The 23,089-nt window shown below is 29.2% G+C and overlaps 3 protein-coding genes across 12 annotated transcripts; 2 read left to right on the top strand and 1 right to left on the bottom strand.

Moving 5' to 3' along the window:
• Positions 1-44: 44 nt before the first annotated feature.
• On the bottom strand, positions 45-1,534 carry LOC106792985 (putative uncharacterized protein DDB_G0271606). Of its 2 annotated transcripts, none has more exons than XM_014759529.1 (4): positions 1,414-1,534; positions 731-1,297; positions 500-640; positions 45-397 (listed from the first exon to the last, which is right to left on the bottom strand). In XM_014759529.1, the coding sequence occupies exons 2-4, from the start codon at positions 1,190-1,192 to the stop codon at positions 101-103; spliced, it is 900 nt and encodes a 299-aa protein (XP_014615015.1). In that variant the 5' UTR covers positions 1,193-1,297; positions 1,414-1,534; the 3' UTR covers positions 45-100. The 2 variants fall into 2 exon arrangements, with proteins under 2 accessions (XP_014615015.1, XP_014615016.1); XM_014759530.1 differs by having other exon boundaries at positions 578-640.
• A 435-nt stretch (positions 1,535-1,969) lies between these two features.
• On the top strand, positions 1,970-4,678 carry LOC106792984 (uncharacterized protein C19orf47). 3 transcript variants are annotated; one of them, XR_001382371.1, is made up of 4 exons: positions 1,970-2,320; positions 2,425-3,489; positions 3,576-4,154; positions 4,437-4,678. XR_001382371.1 is itself a non-coding variant. In XM_014759528.1 (3 exons), the coding sequence occupies exons 1-3, from the start codon at positions 2,302-2,304 to the stop codon at positions 3,716-3,718; spliced, it is 1,227 nt and encodes a 408-aa protein (XP_014615014.1). In that variant the 5' UTR covers positions 1,970-2,301; the 3' UTR covers positions 3,719-4,270. The 3 variants fall into 3 exon arrangements, 1 of the variants encoding a protein (XP_014615014.1); XR_001382372.1 differs by having other exon boundaries at positions 3,576-3,867; positions 4,437-4,671; XM_014759528.1 differs by lacking the exon at positions 4,437-4,678 and having other exon boundaries at positions 3,576-4,270.
• Positions 4,679-6,024: 1,346 nt separating this feature from the next.
• LOC106793025 (alpha-actinin, sarcomeric) lies at positions 6,025-21,773 on the top strand. 7 transcript variants are annotated; one of them, XM_014759602.1, is made up of 15 exons: positions 6,048-6,072; positions 6,155-6,225; positions 7,883-8,010; positions 16,673-16,907; positions 16,997-17,332; positions 18,115-18,200; positions 18,429-18,774; positions 18,858-19,134; positions 19,220-19,391; positions 19,469-19,705; positions 19,785-19,869; positions 19,975-20,078; positions 20,150-20,389; positions 20,463-20,759; positions 20,948-21,773. In XM_014759602.1, exons 3-15 carry the CDS (start codon positions 7,909-7,911, stop codon positions 21,104-21,106), a joined length of 2,676 nt encoding a protein of 891 aa, XP_014615088.1. In that variant the 5' UTR covers positions 6,048-6,072; positions 6,155-6,225; positions 7,883-7,908; the 3' UTR covers positions 21,107-21,773. The 7 variants fall into 7 exon arrangements, with proteins under 7 accessions (XP_014615087.1, XP_014615085.1, XP_014615088.1 ...); XM_014759604.1 differs by having other exon boundaries at positions 6,053-6,072; positions 6,155-6,221; XM_014759605.1 differs by lacking the exons at positions 6,048-6,072; positions 6,155-6,225 and adding exons at positions 7,211-7,309; positions 17,559-17,648.
• The last annotated feature ends 1,316 nt before the right edge of the window (positions 21,774-23,089 follow it).

Raw genomic sequence — 23,089 nt, 5'->3', positions numbered from 1 at the left:
ATTAAAAATATATTCTTTTGATATTTATTAAAGCATATCTATAATTCAGTTCATTTATAGAAAATATATATATATATATATATATTATAAAATAATTTTTTTACACATGTATGTTAGAATCTCTGTGAAGATTACCAAGTTGTGCTTCAAACAAAATATCACTTAATAACTTTTCCGCTATTATTCTTTGGTCTATACGCATATTTCTAAGTTTAGCCGCTACATTCCGACCAATTGCATCAAATTCATCTTCCATAACGATAGAATTGTTATGTGGTATTTTTAAGAAATCATTAGATTCAGGTTCTTCCGATTTTCTTCTTCTAATAACTGGATTTTGATCCGTCCATTCTGCCGATTGTTCATACAATTCTTCGCTACCGGGTTGACACTCTTCCTAAAAGTAAATAAATATTTGGAATGTCAGTAACGTGTATTAACTTTCCTTAACGCTACAAATTTTAATGACAAATTGCTAAACATAGTAAAATGAATTTACTGGTTTATAGTATTTTCTGTATCTTCTTTTTGTTTTTATGATTTCTGCATATTTATCAGAAGATAAATCAATATATACCATTGCAGGTTTCCTTTGGTTAGATTTACATTTGATTTTTTCTATCATGAGTGGATGGAGTCTCTAAAAAGAAAAAAAAAAAGAAACAAATAATTTATAAAGTTGTATTCGATTATAAATACATATATAGTATATTAACACATTATGGCTTACTTTTATATGACTTAAAAAGTTCCCCGTAGACTTTAAATTTCCATTAAGCAATTTGTGACATTGTAAACATCTAACTGTAACATTAGTGTCTTCTACTCTAATTACTGTAAAGAATTCACCGTCTAGAATTGCAGGTAAGCGTACTGGAGTAAGTGTCATGTTTTGATGAATATTTGATTGTATTTGCGTGATTTGAGTTTGATCCTGTTGCAGTTGTTGTTGTTGTTGTTGTTGTTGCTGTTGTTGCTGCTGTTGTTGTTGCTGCTGCTGCTGTTGTTGTTGTTGTTGATGTTGATGCAATGTTGATGATTCATGATTATCTTGATTTTTTACTTGTACTGTTTGCATAGGAGTTTGTGCAGCAACCGATTGATTTATTTCTTGCTGATTTGTAGCTTCGATCATACACGTATCAAAAGTTTCTATTTTATTGACATATTTTTGAGGTGGAAAATTTTCCATGGCTTTTTTATTTTTATATTTACTTTGTTGTTGTTGTTGTTGTTTACAATAATTATATTTGTCAATAATATAAAAGAAATAATAATAATTTCTTTAGTTAATTCACTGTAAATATATATATGTATGATAAATATACATTAAAATGATTTTTAAAAAGTAATATTTAAACATTTTGTTAACATATATATGTGTATTATATATAGATATATATAATTACTTACTGATAGAGAGATAACACACTAACTGGTACTATTTATCTTGATTTCTTATTGAATTTTAAATAAGTTATTAGATAAGAACGACGTACAAGAAAGATCTCAAGTAAGATAATAGATAAGAACTGTACGATATAGTATATATAACTATGAAAAACTGAACTACCAACTTTACAGATTTAAACTCTAACTTTATTTCAAAATCACTTTTATATCAATTATATCATTACTAAATTTTATATTATTTCGTATATCCTTAGAATTAATTATTATAATAAAAAACGACAATTTTTGGACAAATTTATAAGTAGATTAATATACAAAATTAAAATAAATAAAAAATAAATATGTAATTTTTAATTCAACTTTTAGAATTAGAAATAATTATTTTACTATTTAACAAATAGAGATTTATACACAATTTTTAACTATAAACAATAATATTATAGTTAGTTTGATAATAATCCAGTAAAAGTTTAAATATGGCGCTGCTAGGCTCTAGTCTTAAAAAAACCAACTCGGACGAATACTACATTTTGTGTATACATGGGAAAAGTAGTTGTACATCTAGATGGTGTGATGTATATTTGTGCAGATGTCTAAATTCGGCTTAGAGCTGGTTGAAGTATGATTAATTGTTAAAAAAATATTCTATTAATATTTCACAGAATTGAATAATAAAAATTCGAACAGAGGATATTTCGTGTTCGTAATAAAATATAATTCATTGTTCCAAAGGATTAAGTAGTTTTGTTTATTCTTGAAATTTCGTGAAAGAAACATTTTACTGAATGTGTGAAAAAGGATATTTTCAAATTAATTTTATTGTAAGTTTATGTACCCATAACAACCATTTTCAGTAAGATAATATAATTATTTTATTTAACTGAAATAATGGCAACATCTTTGTCAGGTAAAATAATATTTTCATTCTTATTAATGATTGTAAACACATATAATTCACAAAATATTTTTAAATATATTTTTTATGATTTCATTATTTTTAATATTTTCTAGCATATTGGGTAAAGTTTTTCAAAGGTGCTGGCTTTCCACAAGATGTTGCGACCAAACATGCAGTTGTATTTTCTAACAATCGTATTAAACCAGATATGTTGCCAGACTTGGACAAGCCTAGTCTTAAAGAAATGGGCATTACTTTAATGGGAGATATGATTGCTATTTTAAGATATGCAAAAAAAGTAGTGGAAGAAACGACGTGTGAAAAATTTCTTGTCGACACAGAAAATCCAGATACTCCAGCCAAACTTGTTAATAAACCGATAATTAAAAAAGCAGTGACAAAAATAACCGCTAAATCTCCTGTAGTAACTAAAACGAAACCTTCTACGGTTACTATTCCAAAAATAGTTAAAAACACATCTACTGTGGTTCCGAAGATAACAACTGTTAAGAAATCAAGCGTGGTATTACCAGAAAGTAAAAAAACTATAAATTCATTGAAAAGGACGTTGGAACCTGAGGAAGGATTTAATGAAAGTTATAGCAATGATTGGTCAGTTGCTAAGAAACAACCAAAGGTTCAAACTAACAATGACGAGGATAATGATAAAGTAGGATATACGGTGATTATACCAAAAATGGCAGCTTTGAGAAATCTACCTGCTAAGAAAGTAGTTGAACAAAAGCGGACAGTATTTGATAGATTAGGAGATAGTTCAGTAACTAGTACAACCAATTTACCTGAGACTTCTCCTACGTTTAATGTTACTGGACTGGGTAAAAATACATATAAGAGAACAATAAGCGTTTTCAATCGTCTTGGCGATAAAGATGCTAAGAAAAGTGACACGCCGCAATTAGGAATATTAAAGAATGGTACTACCAAGACGACTTCACAGGGTATTCTAAAAAATAGTAGTTCAAATGTAAGAATATCTAGTGTAGCTAAGAAGAAGATTCTTGCTGCGGGTACGATGCATGCTGATCATGAGGTTAATAATAAAACTGCTTCGAATAGCGTCAAGCGGTTAGTACGTACAACTAAAAAAATTACTTTCAATGAAAATGGATCAAATTTAAACAAACCAAGAAATTTCGAAGTTACATCTGGCAAATTAGGTATGAATTATTATCTTCAAAGAATTATATCAATCATATATAATTTATTATTCATTTCATTTTAATTTTGCGTACTTTATTTACAGCTTCTGAACGACTTACTATAATACCAGCAAAAGCACGATTAGGTGTGCTTAAATCAAGTAGCGCGAAACAAGTTACTTTCAATAGGGTCGCAACTGTTACGCACGTTAAAAAACCAGATGTTTTTAGTCGTCTTGGCATTTAAAGAAAAATTCAAACACATTATTGAGACATTATTTCCAATTACATATTCTTTGTACAAAGTGATATTATTTTTTCTCTTGTAAAGATTACACTGTAAACATATATGTTTTAATATAAAAGAAAATCTATCAAATTTCTCAAATAGATTAGGTAATATTCTTCGCAATTTTACACACAAAAAATTAACTTTTTTAATATAAAATGCAGTAAAATTATTACTTTAGATCATATAAAGAAACAAAAACAAAATTAACAAAATTAAAAATTATATTATCCAAAATGAGAAGAATTAGTTCAAAAGTGTATTTATTTTTTATTTTATAATATGCAGGATGTCCATCCATAGATGTCCAAGCAAATATTTTGCAATTGATCGAAATCCCAAGAAAATTTAATAGGAGAAATTTGCACAACTCTGAGTCAGCTACCAAGTATATGTAAACAATTCATTTTCTCTTTCACATGTTCATAGTATAATAGGGATCATTTTTAATCAAAATCATATTCGGTAAAAAATTGTTTCCTTATATGATACCCTGAATATTTTTTTTCTTTTTTTTTTCAAACTAAGTAATCTCTAAAAGTCTTAAATATTTTAATAATATAAGACTTTCACTCGTGATATTATTAATTATATTAATTTTTGTGATATAATCTTAGTTTTCTTCAAAATTTATTTTATGATTTAATGTGTTAAACGCCAAGTCTGTTTTGTTTAGGTTTTGGTTCAGACCACAATAATCCAGTGAAATATACAAAAATGTAAACGACTGGTGATGGACACAGCTTGAATGGAAAGTCTTAGGCTGGTCAGTAGGGACTAGTATGGCATTTAACATGTTAACAAAATAAGATTTGCATTATGTTATTAACGAATTAAAATAAATATAATTCTAATATATTTTGCCTCTCTAATATATAGATAAGTTTGCTTTCATTATTAATAGAATATAAATTTTATGCATACAATTATATGGAATATTATTTGTTTTTAAAATAACTCTTCTGATACGTATTTGTATTATATCATACTAAAATGATAAAAGTTGTACGTGGACATAACACAAATCATATATTATGTTGATCTTGTAATACATTTATATAATATTATGATACGATCATGTAAATATTTCACTCCCTATAACTACAGATTTTAGGAAATATCTTCTGAAAAAATAGCGCACTTTATTAGATCCTATATGAAATATTTTATTGAAGATTAAAATATTGTTAAAGGATATGTAATTGGAATTTAAAATATTCTTTGACGGAAACATATTGCAATTGCCAAAACCTATTAAATAGAAAGAAATTATAGAAAATTTGACTGTTCTAGTCCAGGATCCTTATTTTTTGACAAAAACTTCAAATTTGTAGTTTTTATATTTTGATATCAAATTTTATAAAAATAACAGAATAATTTCTTAAAGTTTGAAAGTTATTTTACAATGTATATATTTATTGTTTAGTTTATGACGATCGTGGGTCCATGATTACTAAAATCTATAATAACTGCAATTACTTAATAATAATAAATAATATTTGTTAAAAATCAATTTATATTATAAAAAAATAATAACTATAAAGAGCAAAAGCTTCAATAAAACAAAAATAAATTTAATAATTAAGTCTTTCAGATCATTTTCGTTGATGAACTTTGAATATTGTTATTTATACAAATATTTTTTGTTTGATTTCGCTTTTTATGATTTCAATTAATCTAAATGTCGTACAATTACAAATTTATAAGATTAGGACTTTAAGAAATATTCTATCTTATTATTATTTCTAAATAATTTTGTAAATATTTTTTATTGTGTCTGTGAATACCTAAAAGCATAATAAACTATGATTAATGCAATTTATAAGATAATCAAATATCACAAAAGTCACCTCTAGCGGAGTTGCCGAGTACTTACCAGCGCTATTTTTGAAAATCCAATTAAACTACAGAACGTCATTATTATATTAAATATTTTATTAATTCATCCCTATCTAACATTTTTTAATAAAAAGATATCAATTAAATTATTTTTTTATGTATTATTTATAAAGTGACATACTTATTCTCTAAATTTGTATGTAAAATAAACAAAAAAGTTAGAATAATGTGTATCAAATTCAAGGTGTAATAATAAAAAAAGTAAACTAATAAAATCAATCGTATAAGTGAAAACTTTTTAAACGTATTTAAAAAATGAAGAAATATTATATATTATGTGAAAACGAAATGAAATTGTTATTTGAATATTTAAAGATGAAAAGTTTCTTATCTAGAGGCGTTATAATTCGTGACAAAGTGTCGTGAAGACGCGCGGGGATGGAGTTATCTTGGATGATCGAGAAATTATACGAGTATTATTGTATTATTTTTGTAACTTACGAGTGAATGTGATTAAACGTTTCGAGTCTGTTTTTACATTAAATATTATTGCAGTCATTGAACTTATCAATTCGCAGTTTGTGAGGAAAAAGAGAGCTGAAATTAGTTTCAGTCAATGAGCGTACGTAAGTACTTAAAATGGTTACATACACACACGCACACGACACGCACACGTGTTGCATACCATACATACATTCATACCATATTTACATTTAGCATATGGAGCGATACGATTGATAAACATAAACTTGTAAATATCATTTTAGATCGATAATCAAATTTGACGTTATTTCAAAATAAATATTTTCGAAGGAATAATGTTTATGCTATAAAACACACACACACACACACAATAAGAAATAAATTCAATCGATCGTGTCATCGTATAATTTGATATGCTATTTTAAATTAACAAGTTTCTTTTATTTCCTTTAAATTTCACAACGTAATATTATTATCAAACTTTTCTATACAACCTATGCTAAAGATTATCTTACATGTCATATTATCTGACAAATTCTCAAGATAAATATTACCTACTACCGGCGAATATATTTCTAACCTATTATTACCATACTCCTATAGAATTATCTAGAATAGCACGTAATATAGAAAGTAGAAATACGTTTCTATTTTGTATCGTTAGATAGATTATTTTTACACTCCAAATATATAATTCTACGAAATTGAAAGTAAATTATATTCTAAAGACAAATTTTGCATTTTGAAATAACGTTAATGTTATAATATAATAAACAAATAAATAAATTAATAAACAAATAATTATATGATTTTACAAAAGATATATATTCGTAACGTACCAAGAGATAAAGAAAATTTTTATTTTTCATTGGTAGAAAAGAGAAACGGAAAAAGTTTCGATTAATTCAATTGATTAGTTTTTAATGTGTATATTCCTATCCCACTATGCTAGGAAGTAGCATAAGAAAGGTGTATACATTTTCGTAATGTGAACCGAAACCGCGCGAGAGGTGGTGGTATTGGTGGTGGGGGTAACGAAAGAAGGAACGAACGAACGAACGAACGAACGAATGGTCTGGGTTCGGGTGAGTTCGTGAGTAATGGGAGAGGGGGGTGAACCGCGGCGAAGGGGGCTCGTGCGCCGGCAAGCAAATCGTGTGTCAGACTCGTGGCAGAGGGGTCAGCGCGAGGGAAAGACACGAACCGAACATTTTCTGGGCTTAGCGGGTACGTTACCACGTTTTTCGGCCATTCCTCTCTCTCTCGCACTCTTTCTATCGTTCGTTGGTTCGTTGGTTATATCTTTATTTTATTTTTTTTTTTTCTGTTCTTAGTTCTCTCGTATTATTTTTCTTTGTTTCTCGAAACCGTCGAGTGTCCGTTCCTTCTCGACGCGCCTCTCTTTCTATATTACAAACATACACCATAGCACACGCATCATACATACATACATACATACATCACATACAAATACGTTTGCTGTCCTTTTCTTAGTATTACCCTTTCTCTTTCTTTTCTCTCTCACTCTCTTTCTCTCTCTCTCTCTCTCTCTTTCTCTCTCTCTTTTTTTCTTTCTTTTTTCTCGATATCTCGGTCAGTTTCCGTTATTGTCGCGAAGAGAGTCATACGAGTATACAACCTGAGTGTAAGAGAGAGAGAGAGAGAGAGAGAGAGAGAGAGATACGTAAGGAACACCCACGTTTAGTAAGGTGGATAATTTCGGATGTATCATAGTTGTAACATTATTTTACGTACCTGAGGATACATATCGGGTGACACCTTTGGGATTTGCGTTTAAAGGAACGTGAGATATACACGGAAGAAGGATGAACGACATGGAGGCCTACGGGGACGGATACATGGAGCCCGAGGAGGAGTGGGAGAGAGAAGGTCTCTTGGACCCGGCCTGGGAGAAACAACAGAAAAAGGTGAGAGATATCTATCTATCTATCTATATATATATATATATATATATATATATATATATATATATATGTATCTGTATCTATGTTTATTTCTATTTAAAAGCCCCTTTCTCTCCATATTAACCGTATGACAGAATTCGATATGTACGATTTCAAGGGACGGTAAATGTGTGTACGCCCGGGCTGCACGACAAGCGCGCGAATTCGATTTAAATTTGAAACGAATAAGATACGACTTGTTCCAATCAAATGATTTTACCAAATTTAAAAAAATTAATATCTTGTTGGGAAGTTTATATGAAACACCGATGTATATCAGAAAGTTATTTTCCACGTGTATATCAAACATTTGTTTATCACTTGTCTACCATCTCGATACGCGAAATATTTTAATTGTAGATATTATATAATATCTAAATTCTCATTTTCTAATTTCTCTTTTAGTTTTCTTCTTTCTTTTTTTTTTAATTTTAATTTTAATTTTAATTTTTAATGTTTGGATTTGGATTTTTATTTATTTTATTATTTTTCTTTTTTTTTTTTATAGGAATATACTTATTTATTCGTCAAAGAATTAATGTTAATTCTAATATTAGAATTAGGAGACATATTCAAAGCTATATGTTATCTCTCTCACTAAGTTCGGGACATTAGTTAAGACCGAGAGAAGAATTTGCTCTTGGTATTTTGTATTCGCATAAGATATTGGACGAGCGCGGGTCTTTAATTGATGAAGTAGAACATCCTCGAGTACTCGTTGGAAACGTTTTCTTCATTTTTGGCAAGAGCTCAAGGCTCCCAGGCTTGTCTCCTTGCGTATATCGGCCAGAGCCCTTCGGATTGTATTTTCAGACTTTATGACGAAAATAATCAAGCAATGAGTCAGTCAAATTCGCATATTTATTCCTTCCTCTTCTTATTTTTTCCTTTCAAAATTGTATTAATTGGTAACGTTACACTTTTTGAAAATTCGCGGCTTTGAATCAGAAAAAAAAAAAACGGAGGAAGGAAAAAAATCAAACGAAGTATATTACATTTCGATGGATCGATCGATATGAGATAATATTCGTAATAGAAAAATGTCTAATTATTATAGGATGTTGCAATTATTATTTAACGGGATAAAAACGATGAAAATAGGAAAATACAAGATTTACAATGATTTACAATAGGTAAGTGTCTTTAAGCTGACGTCTTGAGCGAGTCATTGCGAGCGTATTTAATGGCGACATTGGATATCAGATAAGAGACAAAGATATATATCTATTGGCTTCTATCCGATTACCAAGAAATTCCTTCTGTCTCCTCGTGAAATAGTCTCTGGACGCCGTTAAGGTGTCGGATATTTTTCGCAACGGTTCTAATTTTAGATATTCACGTGTCCTCTTCCGGAGGCTCACAATAACTTTCTCTATCTATCTATCTATCTATCTATCTATCTATCTATCTATCTGTTTTTTTACGGGTTCCAGATGATTAGATATAAATAAAAATTCAATTTGATTTTCGACAAAATCAAACGATTTTATTTCTTTTTTTCTGCGTTCATCCTAAGTGTGACAGATATTATTCGTAATACTTTTTTCTTTTTCTTTTTTTTTTTTTTTTTTTTTAATAGAAAATTATCAAAAACATAAATCGTATTATAATAAGTTGAAAGAAAAATTGCAGTGCAAGCTTGCGTCATATAAAATAGACGCCGAGCCACGTGCAATCTCATCGAATTTCGAGTTGCACCGCGTGACGGAAAGGTCACGAGGTATTTTCTTTTTTTTTTTCTTTTCGACTACACTAACGCGAATATCTTTATCGCGATTTATCGATCGAAGGGATCTCAATTTCAAATCATTTTCTAATCAAAATTACACGTGCAATAATGATCACCTGGTATACACGTTCATTAACAAATATATCCTTTTCGGTAAAATGTTCACAGTACTATATTGAATATCCAATAATTATGGTCATTGATTTCCTCAATGGAAAGAAAAAAAATAAAACCAACCCCCATTTCTTTTCATTGATGATTATGGTTCACGAAATTGATTATTTCATTCACTTTCGATTGATCTTATATATATATATATATTTTTCTCGTTCATTCAATCAACGTGACATTGTTCGATATCGAATCTATTATGTCTCTGTTGGTTGTATAAACATGTGTATGTGTGCGATAGCAATATCGTAAATGGCGAACGAAACTAGGGACTAGTTCGTCGTGGTTGTCGTTGTCGTGTCGGCCGGTTAACTGTACAGAATTTCTTGTAAAACCTCATCGTTCTGCTGACTTTCGAGGTTGCGCATGAAACATTCCAGGGAACGGTGATAGGTATTTTTTTCCTTCTTACCCCGTTCTTTTCCCCTCTTCCTCTTCCTATTCCTCTCCCTCTTTCCCCCGTAAACCCTCTAAGAAGTATTATATGGGTCAGATCAACTCTACAAGCTAGCTTTTACGGAAACACATATCTTTATCGATAATCTCTCACGTATCTTTTCGTAATTATCTCATCCATAGAATCATAGTTTCTTATATGAAAGAATTCGAAGAATTTTATATACATTTAGAGAAATCATAATGTGTTGGTGAGAATAAGAGAGGAAGAATTATACTTTGCTTAGTTTTTCTTGGCTCGAACACATGCGTCAGACAACAAGTGTATACGTTTCCATATATATATGTGTGTGTGATATAACACACATAAAACATATAATCTTTTTTACGAATCTAACTATTCTCCAACAGTGATTACTAGTTATAGATTTCATATTTTTGTCTCGTTATCTTAATGTTATATATAATGGATAAAATAATTTAACGAACGTGTTTACACAATTTTGCTTTTTTAATTATTTTTATATATATATGTGTATAAAAAGAAACGATAGATCATTTTTTTCGTTATAACGACCTCACGCTCAACTTTTTATTTTTATTTTTTTTTTTTTTTTTTTTTTATCTTTTTTTTTTATTAGCGATAAAAACGACAGATATATTTTTTCTATTTTCTATTTCGGCGCAATATTTTATTAGATACTATTTATGATTTTCTTTTCCTTTCCTTTTTTTTTCTTTCTTTTCAATCAACATATCGCGCGCAGGTTTCTTTTACGACACCGACCTTCTAGTTTTCAACGTACACATACTAGTAGCATCATCAACTTGTATACATCTTCTTCTCTTGCCTCTTGTATTTTATTGCCAGTTCCAAAGGCCAACCGATGTATTTTCAGCGAAATAGGTCGCACTTTTGAGAATATAAATCACATCGATCGTAAGCATAGAATTAATGCGACGAGGATTTAAGCAAATTGACAAGAAGATATTTTTTTTTCTCTTTTTCTTTTTTCTTTCTTTCAATATTTCTTTCGATCGGATTCATCTTTGATGCGAGATTGATTTATCGATCACAATTGCATGCAACATCGACACATTTTTATTATTCGTTATATAGATGTACTTTGCATACGAACTTTCTTCCCCCATTCCTATTTCAATAATAATTCTTTACCTCGTAGATAAACAAGTAACGTTCTTGTTATCGTAACAATTACATTGCTATACGTTCCTCGAAGAAAAATAAAAAATAACAGAAAATAAAAATGTTCGATGTTACCTTATCGTATAACGTTCTTGATAACATTGTTTATATACGCGCATATATTGTATGTACTATGCACTTGTCTCTCTACTGATATTCGATAGTAGAATTTACTATTTTTCTATTCACCCTTTAAATCTTCTTTTTATCTATTTTCATTTTTTTTTCTTTTCTTTTTTTCTTTTTTTTCGAACAATTATATTACATTAATTATATTTTAAAAAGTTGCGTGGGGGAGGGGGAAATATTTGTGTTAGAATAAATATACGTGGGTCGGATGAAAAAAGTTTTGAGTTTAACACAAAAAAGTAATTTTTTTTCTCGGTCGAACTCATTTTTATATTTAAAAATAATAAGAAATAGAAGTTATCTTTTGATGGGGCTTTAAAACTTTTCAACTCACTCTTGTATATTTACTTGGAGAGAAAATTACAATTATTTTATTGTATTATATTATAATAATAATTTATATATCACACACACACACACACATCTCGTCGTGCAAAAGTTTTTTTGTTTTTCTTGGCAATTTTACATGCACGGTTATGTTTTTATTTTATTTCGTTTTATTTTACCGAATAACAAATATACGTTGGTAGATTGAAAATGTTATTTATATACATTGGTAAATTATAAAAATATTATAACATAGAGAAATAATTTATTTCTGTCAAACTTACTTTTATTTAAAAAAAAAAAAAAATAAACATTTTGTTTGTCGAGGCTTCAAATTTTTCATCCTATCATCGTACAGTATAGAAAAATTAAGAAATTTTCGTGACAACGTGATATTTATTATTACTGCAATTAAATTCCTGAAATAATGAACAGATTATTAATATTATTATTATTAATATTATTTGACTGTGTAACATATCTTGAAACTTGAAAGAAAAAAAACAAAGAAATATATATATATTTAAATTACATAATCCCCCTTTATATGTAATTGTGAAATTGTTTCGTACACAGACAAAATTAGTTACGTACAATCCAATACAATAAACCGTTTATCTACTTCCCTTTTCTATGTGTGACGTCTGATGTTAAATCGTATAAATAGATCGTATAAATAGATAAGACACACGGCAGAAGAGTTAAGACGTCGATCATAGAATAGTCGGGGTCCTAAGCATCGACCTGATCTCAACGCCGGCGCCTTAAAATTGTCGATATTTTACTACCAACTTTCCTCTTCCTCGTTTCCTCTCCTCATCACATCTTCTTATTCTTTCTTTTTTCTTTTCCTAATTTCCTATTGGCTGTAATAAATTCTTGGAATAGCCAACAGTCACATCTAATAAAAATCTTGGACCAATGTTTCAATGTTTCAATCTTCTTCTTCTTCTTCTTCTTCTTGTTTCTCTTCAAAATTTTCATCAGAAGATTAATAGCATTGAATATCCCCCATTAACTAACACCTATCTATTTTTCTTTTTCTAATTAACAATGTGGAAATGTTTCATAGTTATTAATCGTTCGATCGATTACGATCCGTGTCGAGAGACACGAGAAGATCGTTAACCTTTGGAAAGTTTAGGACCGAAGCCAAATCTCAGTTTGGAATCGGGTGACCCACACATGTTGTTGCTGCTGCGTGTTGTACACCTTGACTAAGACGATTGTTATGCAGTGATAATACTATTCGTATAAGAGATTCGTGCTTACTTTTTTACTCTATTTTCTCATTTATTTCTTTCTTTCTTTCTTTCTTTCTTATTTTCATATTATTTTGATATATATATTACCTTGTTCGGTAACGTCATTCGTAATATCATAGCAAGAAAATGTTATTCACGCCTACGATTAAACTATTTTCGAACGGGTCCTGGCTGGCTACTATAAAGGTTGAAATTACGTACGGCACTTCCGATGCCGACGCATAACGCCTCGAGGATATTTCTGAATGAATCTCTGTTATACCTCGCATCGTAACGTTATATACTTTCTGTTAGCACTCAAAATAGGACAGTGACCGTGATGATGAATCACGTTAAAAATGAATTTCTCTTTCTCTTTCTCTTTCTCTTTTTCTCATTATTTTATAATTACCATCTTCGATCCAATAAAATCGGATTTGAGATAACAAAGTTCGATGATGATGATGATTAAGACTTGTCTTTATTTTTTTTCTTCTTCTTTTTTTATTCAAACTTAATTCATAGAAGATGTTTACCTATATTAAAGTCGTAACACACAATTTGATTTTTATTATTTTCTTTTACTTGTACTTTTTCAGGAAATAATTCGTTTCGTAATCGGTTAGCTTTCTTTAACCGTTTAATCGGTTCGTGTTATGTACATACAGGTAATATTTCTTTTGTATAGTTTCATGTTTTAACTGCCAGTATCACCTGCTTTTTGCTAAGAACATCTGTCGTTGTCGTAGTCGTTGTCTGATGAATAGAGCTCGGTTAACTTTAACCGAGTCTGATGTTGAGAGAAAGTTTCAATATTTGTTTAATAATTCTTTTTTTTAATAGTATTAGAAATTGTGCAATCAAGTGTGTTGCGGATTATCTTAATCTTGTATCTCTGTTCGAATTCAAATAAATAATATAAAGAAAATTGTAAAATAATATTGAAATGTGAATTTACAAAAAAAAAAAAAAAAAAAAAGAAGAAAATTTAACTATAGGAGGACGGATATTTTCAATCGAATATATTTGCGATTATTATAATGAATCATTTAGAATTTGATTATTTTGTGCGCGAAGAAAATAGTATTATAAATAAATGTGAATAAATTTTCTTTGATATAAATTATCGTAGTAATTATTTTTTTCTTTTTTTCTTTTTAATAAATCTTAATTTTGTGACCTTGAGTCGGATCGTAAATTATGGCGAAAATAATAATTCGTATCGCGCGATAAGAACAATTAAATGTCGAGGAAAATGAGATGTATTGCCAGAATTTAATAATAGAAATGGATTAGAGTACGTGCACCCACGTATGCGCGCGAAATTTAGGATTTGGGTTATGCAAATCATTATGCGAATATTACTCGTTATGTATTTTGCTTAACGACCGGTATTTATTTTAGCGCTTATCTTATTATTATTATCATCTTTTTACTTAAAATTTATATATTATGATGATATTCGCGACCTTCGTTTATTCAAATATATATATTTAACATTCTAGTTTTTAGCATTTAGTTTTACTTTAGTTTAACTTACAATTAGTGAATTTGAAATATAATAAATTTTACAACAATTACAATGACGCGAAATATATCGCATGGATGATAAGGACGAAAAGAATGTCCGTATTAATAGCTTCTTCATATATTTGCCGCGTGTTGCAATTACTTCGTTTCACTATAGTGATTCATCCTATCGACTGCTAATTCGGTCATATAAACAAAACTTTCTTGTGTATTGAAACATAATCTTTTTTTTTTCTTTTTTTTTTAGGTTTCTTTATCTCAAACATGCGAATACATATACGAGCATATGCATATGTTGTATTTCATTTTTACGTAATATTCGATAACGTATAAGAAATATCGTGTTTACAAAAATAAGAATAAAAAATCCAACGATCACATATTATTTTTATATATTGCAAATATTATAAATTAAAAATATAAATTTTATTAAGGATAATGAACTGTCGCGTTTTAATTATCGTATGAATAATTTTGATTTAAGAAAACGCGTATGTGCAATCTCGTTGAAATAGGGGTATCATATTTATGTTAATCCTAATTTTCTAGGAGTTTAAATGTTGCCATTTCGTGTTGGCACAATCATTGAAAATCAGATCTTTCGACAGAGCGAAGAAACTGAGAACTAGTAGTAATAGTAGTAGTAGTAGTAGACGACGTACGAATGTTTTCGAAACTGCGTCTACAGTTGAGCGCGGGAGGAGTCGATGTTTTACAAATAGATCTTAGGCCGTGTGTAGAGGTTAGGGTGGCTCATGTCCAATTTTGGCTCCGTCGTGCTTCACGCTACCCGTATTAAGTTTCACGCAATATTTTTCCCTTCCAAAAAATCTTTTCGCAGCTATATCTTTTTTTTTCTTATTCTTACTATCATTATTTTTGATATTGCTAAATCGTCATAGGTCGCCATGGCGGCCATTTTTAAAAGTACTTCCATTTTTAAATCTCTGCTTATTATATCTTTCTAATCACTGTGTACATTATTTTTTAAGAAAATATAAATATTTGTGTGAAAAAGATATCAAATATTTGTATTCGCAAATGTACAAATTGTTTATACTTTATACTTTATAATTTATGATACGTAATAGGAATTTGTTTTTTTTATTTGTATGTTGGGTACTACTACCACAAATCTACTATAGAGTTCAATATTTTCTAATTTTTTATTAGTGCATTATTTATTTAAAAGATTTATAAAAATGTAATGCTTCATTGAAACTCTTTTAATACGAATTATATAACTTTTAATTATAATTATTATTATTATTATTATTATTTAATATCAAGTAATATGATTATAAAAATATGATATACACATATAAATTAAAAAGCAACAAGATTAAAGATAAATGTAAGCGTGCTGGAGTTAATTGATTTAGTTTGTAAAGAAAACATCGTGTATAATATTCTTTGACATAAATGAACTATTTATACATATCAAAAGTTTCTTTTTTTTATATGTATAAGATAAATGTTCCTCACCTTTTTTAATTTTAGGTATAGAGAATAACAAAATCAATAATAAAAAAAAAAAATAATTGTTAAAAGTATTAGGAAGCACATTTTAAGAACCAGGACAGAAGATATATATAGCTGGAGAGATCGGGGTCGTTACTAAAATATATCTGATGTAATATAGTTGCCATTTCTTCATTTTAAATTCTATACATCTTCCTTATTTTTGATTACGGTTCTTAAACAAAAAATTTGATCGATCTGTTATGCTTTTAGCATTTCAAATTTAGTTCTCATTTATTAATAGTATTCGCACTATTTGGGGTGTTAATGAATTAATCGTTTAAATCAAATGTAAGATAATAAAATTGTATGATCTAATAAACGATTATTATAAAACAAATATTTATGTATTTTTTGTTTTGTTAATTTCAGACATTCACAGCATGGTGTAATTCACATCTTCGTAAAGCAGGCACTGCCATTGAATCGATCGAAGACGACTTTCGAAATGGGTTGAAACTGATGTTGCTGTTAGAAGTTATTTCAGGAGAAACCCTTCCACGACCTGATAGAGGCAAAATGAGATTTCATAAGATTGCTAATGTGAATAAAGCCCTTGACTATATTGCAAGTAAAGGGGTCAAATTAGTCTCTATTGGAGCAGAAGGTAAATTTTTTTTAATATTAAATTTCTCCTTCTCCATTTTTATATATAGAATAAAAATGGAAAATAATAATATATTAATTTATTAACAGAGATTGTTGATGGTAATTTAAAAATGACATTGGGTATGATATGGACTATCATTCTGAGATTTGCTATCCAAGATATTTCCGTCGAGGAAATGACAGCAAAAGAGGGGTTGTTGCTTTGGTGTCAACGTAAAACAGCTCCGTATAAGAACGTTAATGTTCAAAACTTCCACTTATCCTTCAAAGATGGTCTTGCATTCTGTGCTCTCATTCATCGTCATCGTCCCGATCTGATCGATTACAATAAACTTAGCAAGGACAATCCTTTGGAGAATTTGAATACTGCCTTTGATGTTGCTGAGAAATATTTGGACATTCCTCGCATGTTGGATCCTGATGGTATGTATTTTACATAAATAAATCTTTAGTATCGTTTTATATTTTTAACATTGGAAAGGAAGCTTAATTATATTCAATTTTCTTTATAAATATATCAAATTCTACCAGACTAGGTACAATTTAGGAATGCAGGAAGGCGCTAAAAACGGATAAATCTGACTAGTCGAACTAATTCTATTGAATTATATTAATTCTTAATATTATGTTCTCCCTTAATATCATATAGATTTGATCAACACTCCCAAGCCTGATGAGCGAGCAATCATGACCTACGTCTCCTGCTACTACCATGCCTTCCAAGGTGCTCAGCAGGTCAGCGCAAAGAAATGCGTGTTCTTTATCCTGTTACAAAGTGACCTGTGCAATTATTTCACTAATACTATTAGAATTTGTGTGCTTATTTTTAACAGAATTTAATCATGCTAATCGATGAAATAACATGAATCTTATTTTTTCTATTTTATTCTAAATATACTACCATCACAAAACACGAGAATCTCTAGCAAAATATGCCATAAATTGCAATGGAAATTTTTTAAATCAACCGACCACTGATTTCTTTAGTATTTCTTATTCTTGTATTATATTGGCTATGTTCAATTTTTCAAATTTAAAAAGGTGAAGCTAAACCTAAATGAAAACAAATATAAATATATATATATATATATATATGTATATCTCTAAATACTTTTTACAACTGTTGAGATACATGTATGAATCTTTACTTGGGATATTTAAGTTAACAATGCATGGTTTGAGATTCTTTGACTGTGTTTTTCTAGATATGCGAAATACAGCAATGCCTGATGAGAGGGCTGTGATGACCTACGTTTCTTCTTATTACCACTGTTTTAGCGGTGCTCAAAAGGTGTGTTTTAAAAATTTCAACAATTAATTTTTAACAGTTATGATCTAATGCATGTATGCATACATATATAAAACATTAACTTAATTAATCGATAGAAACGTCTAATTTTGCATTTTTGCACGTAACAATCTTCTATCTAACGATCATTTTTTTTCTTATTTTATACAACAATAATAATATTATTATTTCTTATGTTTTATGAAACAAATGATAAAGTTTCTGTTATAGGCTGAAACAGCGGCGAATAGAATTTGTAAGGTTTTGAAAGTAAACCAAGAAAATGAAAGACTGATGGAAGAATATGAACGTTTGGCGTCCGATTTACTTGAATGGATTCGTCGCACGATGCCCTGGCTCGCTAGTCGTCAAACAGATAATTCTCTTGCTGGCTGTCAAAAGAAATTAGAAGAATATAGAACATATCGTCGTAAGCACAAACCTCCGCGTGTCGAGCAGAAAGCTAAACTTGAAACGAACTTTAATACTCTGCAAACTAAACTGAGACTGAGTAATCGTCCCGCGTATATGCCCACCGAAGGAAAAATGGTATCAGATATTAACAAAGCCTGGAAAGGTATGATTAATATTTGTAATATGCTTGTTACTTTTATTTTTATAATTAATGATATTAAATATATTGTTAATGAATAATTGTAGGTTTAGAGTTAGCAGAAAAATCATTTGAAGAATGGTTGCTATCTGAAATGATGCGTTTAGAACGATTAGAGCATTTAGCTCAAAAGTTCAAGCACAAAGCCGATGCGCACGAAGATTGGACAGCAGGTAAAGAAGAAATGCTTACGTCGCAGCATTTCCGACAGTGTAAATTGAACGAGTTAAAGGCTTTAAAAAAGAAGCACGAGGCCTTCGAATCAGATCTTGCAGCGCATCAAGATCGCGTTGAACAGATTGCTGCTATTGCTCAAGAATTGAAGTAATCATTTATACATATAATCTATATTTTATAATAAAATTCACAACTTATTCTGTTATATTAATATGATGAATATTTTTCACAGTACATTAGAATATCATGATAGCGCATCTGTAAATGCTAGATGTCAACGAATTTGTGATCAATGGGATCGTTTGGGTACACTTACTCAACGTAGACGTCAAGCACTTGACGAAGCAGAACGTATTTTAGAAAAGATCGATGTCTTACATTTGGAATTTGCAAAGCGAGCTGCAGTAAGTACATTTTTTATTTAATATTAAAATGAAATTCGTAATGTAGACAAAAATCTAATTTAATTTTTATATTATAGCCGTTTAATAATTGGTTAGATGGAACCAGAGAAGATCTTGTTGATATGTTTATTGTACATACAATGGAAGAGATTCAAGGTTTGATGGATGCACATGCTGCATTTAAAGCAACTCTAGGTGAAGCTGATAAGGAATACAATGCAATTGTGGGATTAGTACGGGAAGTTGAATCAATAGTTAAGCAGTTCCAGATTCCAGGTGGCCTTGAAAATCCGTATACAACTCTTACCGCTTTGGTAAGTAATTATAATTCTATTTTAGATAATTGAATGTAGAATTTTGATGATATATTAATCGATATTTTAATTCTGATAGGATTTAACTAAAAAATGGAGCGACGTCAGGCAACTGGTACCACAGCGTGATGGTACATTACAAGCTGAACTTCGCAAGCAGCAAAGTATCCTTATATCTCTAAATTATATTTTTATTTCAAATTTATATATTTTTTTATATATAAATTTATAACAAATAACCTATGCAAGTACTTAACAAATGTAAAAAGATAATGAATTGCTCCGACGACAATTTGCTGAAAAAGCAAATGCTGTTGGACCATGGATAGAACGACAATTGGATGCAGTTACTGCTATTGGTTTGGGACTTCAGGTAAATATTAGAATAATATTTAAAATATTATAGAAATATATATTATATATTAAAAATAATTATTTTTTTAGGGTACATTGGAAGATCAATTGCATCGTTTGAAAGAATACGAACAAGCCGTTTATCAATACAAGGCACACCTCGAAGAATTAGAGAAGATTCATCAAGCTGTTCAAGAAGGCATGATCTTTGAAAATCGCTATACACAGTATACCATGGAAACATTGAGAGTTGGTTGGGAACAACTATTAACATCCATCAATCGTAATATAAATGAAGTTGAGAATCAAATTCTTACGAGAGACTCTAAGGTAATTAATTTATTAAAATTAACAATAATACAAATATTCTGTATACATAAACATGTTTCATTTTGTTGTACAGGGTATTACTCAAGAACAACTTAACGAATTCCGAAGCAGTTTCAATCACTTTGATAAAAATAGAACAGGTAGATTGGCTCCGGATGAGTTCAAATCTTGTCTGGTTTCTTTGGGATATTCTATTGGAAAAGATAGGCAGGGTGATATTGACTTCCAACGAATCTTGGCAATCGTTGATCCTAATAATTCAGGTTATGTGCACTTTGATGCATTCTTAGATTTTATGACACGCGAATCTACAGACACTGATACAGCAGAACAAGTGATCGATAGTTTCCGCATTCTTGCCGGTGATAAGGTAAAATTATTTCTAATACAAGTGATCATTTTTATTTTTTCCATTAAGGTCATTCGATATTTTTGTTATTTGTTTGTAAGCTGCACACAACCCATGTGGTTTAAAAACGGAAAATCATCGAAAATTAAGATTTGTAATTTAAGTTGTTGTTTCCATACAAATTGTATTACCAATTAATATTTTCACAGCCATATATCCTACCCGATGAATTGAGGAGAGAATTACCACCTGATCAAGCCGAATATTGCATCCAACGAATGCCACCATACAAAGGTCCTAATGCAATTCCCGGAGCATTAGATTATCGCTCCTTCTCAACTGCATTGTATGGTGAATCAGACCTCTAATTTCATATTACAATGATATGTTATCCGAACAAACAACAAATTGTTTGCATCATTGAAAAAAAAAAAATATGGAAAAAATTAAGTGAAATCAAAAAGAAAAAGAAGAAAAAAAAAAAAAATCACATAATTAATATTACCTTTTTTGATATTTTGGTGTGTAAACTTCATAATTAAATCTAAAAAAGAAAACAGAAGAAAATTATGAAATCCACCCAATTTTCAAAAAGGACAATTCAACGCAAGGATTGTTAGCTAGTATGGGAATGCTATTAAATAACCATGTACGTGTAAAAAAAAGAAAAAAAAAAAAACAAAAAAAAATAGGACTATCGTATACCAACTTGATGTTATAAAATAATTGAAAAGAGACAAATAAGTTCTCTTTACACGTCATGAGTATTAGCATTAAGATTGGTGGTATCTTTTTAATGTAAAGCTTGTTTTTAAAAAAAAAAAAAAAAAAAAAGAAATGATCAATTACAGACACACGAGAGAATATTTATTTATTTCATAATAATCATCGGGCTAATGTTACAACTAAGAATTATCTTTTAGGAATTACACATATCCGTTGAGTGTTAAGGAACGGCTTGTACTTAAATAAGACTATTGAAAGGGACAATAATATATATATTTCTCTGATTAATCCTTTACATTGAAAAGATAACACACTTATTTAAAAAAAGAAAGAAAATAAAGAAACAAAAAAAATATAAGCATTAAAATAACGACTCTTCTAGAACACTTGCCAAGACGCCTACTACACCGCATCGTTTTAGGTATATTCAATTTTTCCCCTGTGTCCGCAAATATATATATATATTATTATAATTATTATGAAATGATTGCAAACGATATATTTTTTTCTGACGCAAGCGTTCTAGAGGGAGATAATAAACGAAGCTGTGCTTGAAAACGACTATTAATATTAAAAGAAAACAAAAAAAAAATGAAATAATAAGAAAAAACGAATTTTATATTACGAATAATTCATATCTCTTATTGCGAGGGCATAGATAAAATATAATATATAGCTAATATTACTCCAACTATTTAAACGAAAAAAAAAAAAAAAAATAGTAAAATGTTTCACATGTTTGTATCTCATAGAAAAAGTAAGAATTCGAATCGTATGGTATTGTTTAAACTCTGTTAATTTAATGAATATTTATACATAACAAATTATATCTTATCTAATCGTATTTTGTTGTTATATTGCACGTCTGTATGGTTAAAAGTTATAGTTGGAGTAATTTCCTATCCTTCCTAAAAGCTTTGAGTCGATGCTCTCGCGATAGGCCAAATTCATTTAACGTTAAGATCATCTAAAAAGATATAAAACGAATTTAATGAATTTTTTAAAGAAAAAAAAAAAAAAAAAAAGGGAAGAAAAGGTGAATTAAATTATAATCGACTTTCTTACTAAGGATCCAGAAAACTCGCTCGAAAATCGAATATTCATATTTTTTATAAAAAGCGACAACGAATTATTAGCGAAAAAAAAGCAAAGAAAGAAAGAAAAGAAAAGAACTTACGTTGCATTATAATACTTTATAAATCGTATATTTATATGCATATATATGTATACATATATATGTATACAAAAAAAATATGAAAGAAAGAAAAGGAAAAAAAAAAGCCATGAGAAAGAAAAGAAAAGAAACCTAAGTACGCGAAAACGATGTTAAACGATGCAAATTATTTATTTATTTGATTTAATTATTTATTAACGCTCTTCGATTTAATTAATAACGCTAGAAAATATATACGAAAGAAGCACTCTTATTATTATTATTATTATTATTATTATTATTATTATTATTAATTATTTTTATTTTATTTTATTTTTATCATCATCATCATCTTCTTCTTCTTCTTCCTCCTCCTCCTCCTCCCTCCTCTTCTCTACCGCAACACTATTTANTAATTTTATTTTTTTCCCGTCTTCTTCGTCAAAGTATTTATTTTTATAAATATCTATGA

The sequence above is a fragment of the Polistes canadensis genome, unplaced genomic scaffold (genome assembly GCF_001313835.1).
Source record: "Polistes canadensis isolate GaletaPanama2010 unplaced genomic scaffold, ASM131383v1 scaffold_10, whole genome shotgun sequence".
Taxonomy (NCBI): Eukaryota; Metazoa; Arthropoda; class Insecta; order Hymenoptera; family Vespidae; genus Polistes; species Polistes canadensis.
The sequence above is the reverse complement of the archived record's forward strand: the minus strand, read 5'-3'. Positions and strand labels throughout refer to the sequence as shown.

What these genes read in the sequence shown, in the direction of transcription:
- LOC106793025 (XM_014759605.1), top strand. Translation starts at nt 7,909, where the DNA reads ATGAACGACATGGAGGCCTACGGGGACGGATACATGGAGCCCGAGGAG. An exon ending in TCGCATGTTGGATCCTGATG is followed by an intron (nt 17,333 to 17,558) that starts GTATGTATTTTA and finishes AATATCATATAG; the next exon opens with ATTTGATCAACACTCCCAAG. An exon ending in TTCTTACGAGAGACTCTAAG is followed by an intron (nt 20,390 to 20,462) that starts GTAATTAATTTA and finishes TTTGTTGTACAG; the next exon opens with GGTATTACTCAAGAACAACT.
- LOC106792985 (XM_014759529.1), bottom strand. Translation starts at nt 1,192, where the DNA reads ATGGAAAATTTTCCACCTCAAAAATATGTCAATAAAATAGAAACTTTT. An exon ending in ACTTTTTAAGTCATATAAAA is followed by an intron (nt 641 to 730) that starts GTAAGCCATAAT and finishes TTTTCTTTTTAG; the next exon opens with AGACTCCATCCACTCATGAT. An exon ending in ACAGAAAATACTATAAACCA is followed by an intron (nt 398 to 499) that starts GTAAATTCATTT and finishes ATTTACTTTTAG; the next exon opens with GAAGAGTGTCAACCCGGTAG.
- LOC106792984 (XM_014759528.1), top strand. An exon ending in AGTTACATCTGGCAAATTAG is followed by an intron (nt 3,490 to 3,575) that starts GTATGAATTATT and finishes CTTTATTTACAG; the next exon opens with CTTCTGAACGACTTACTATA.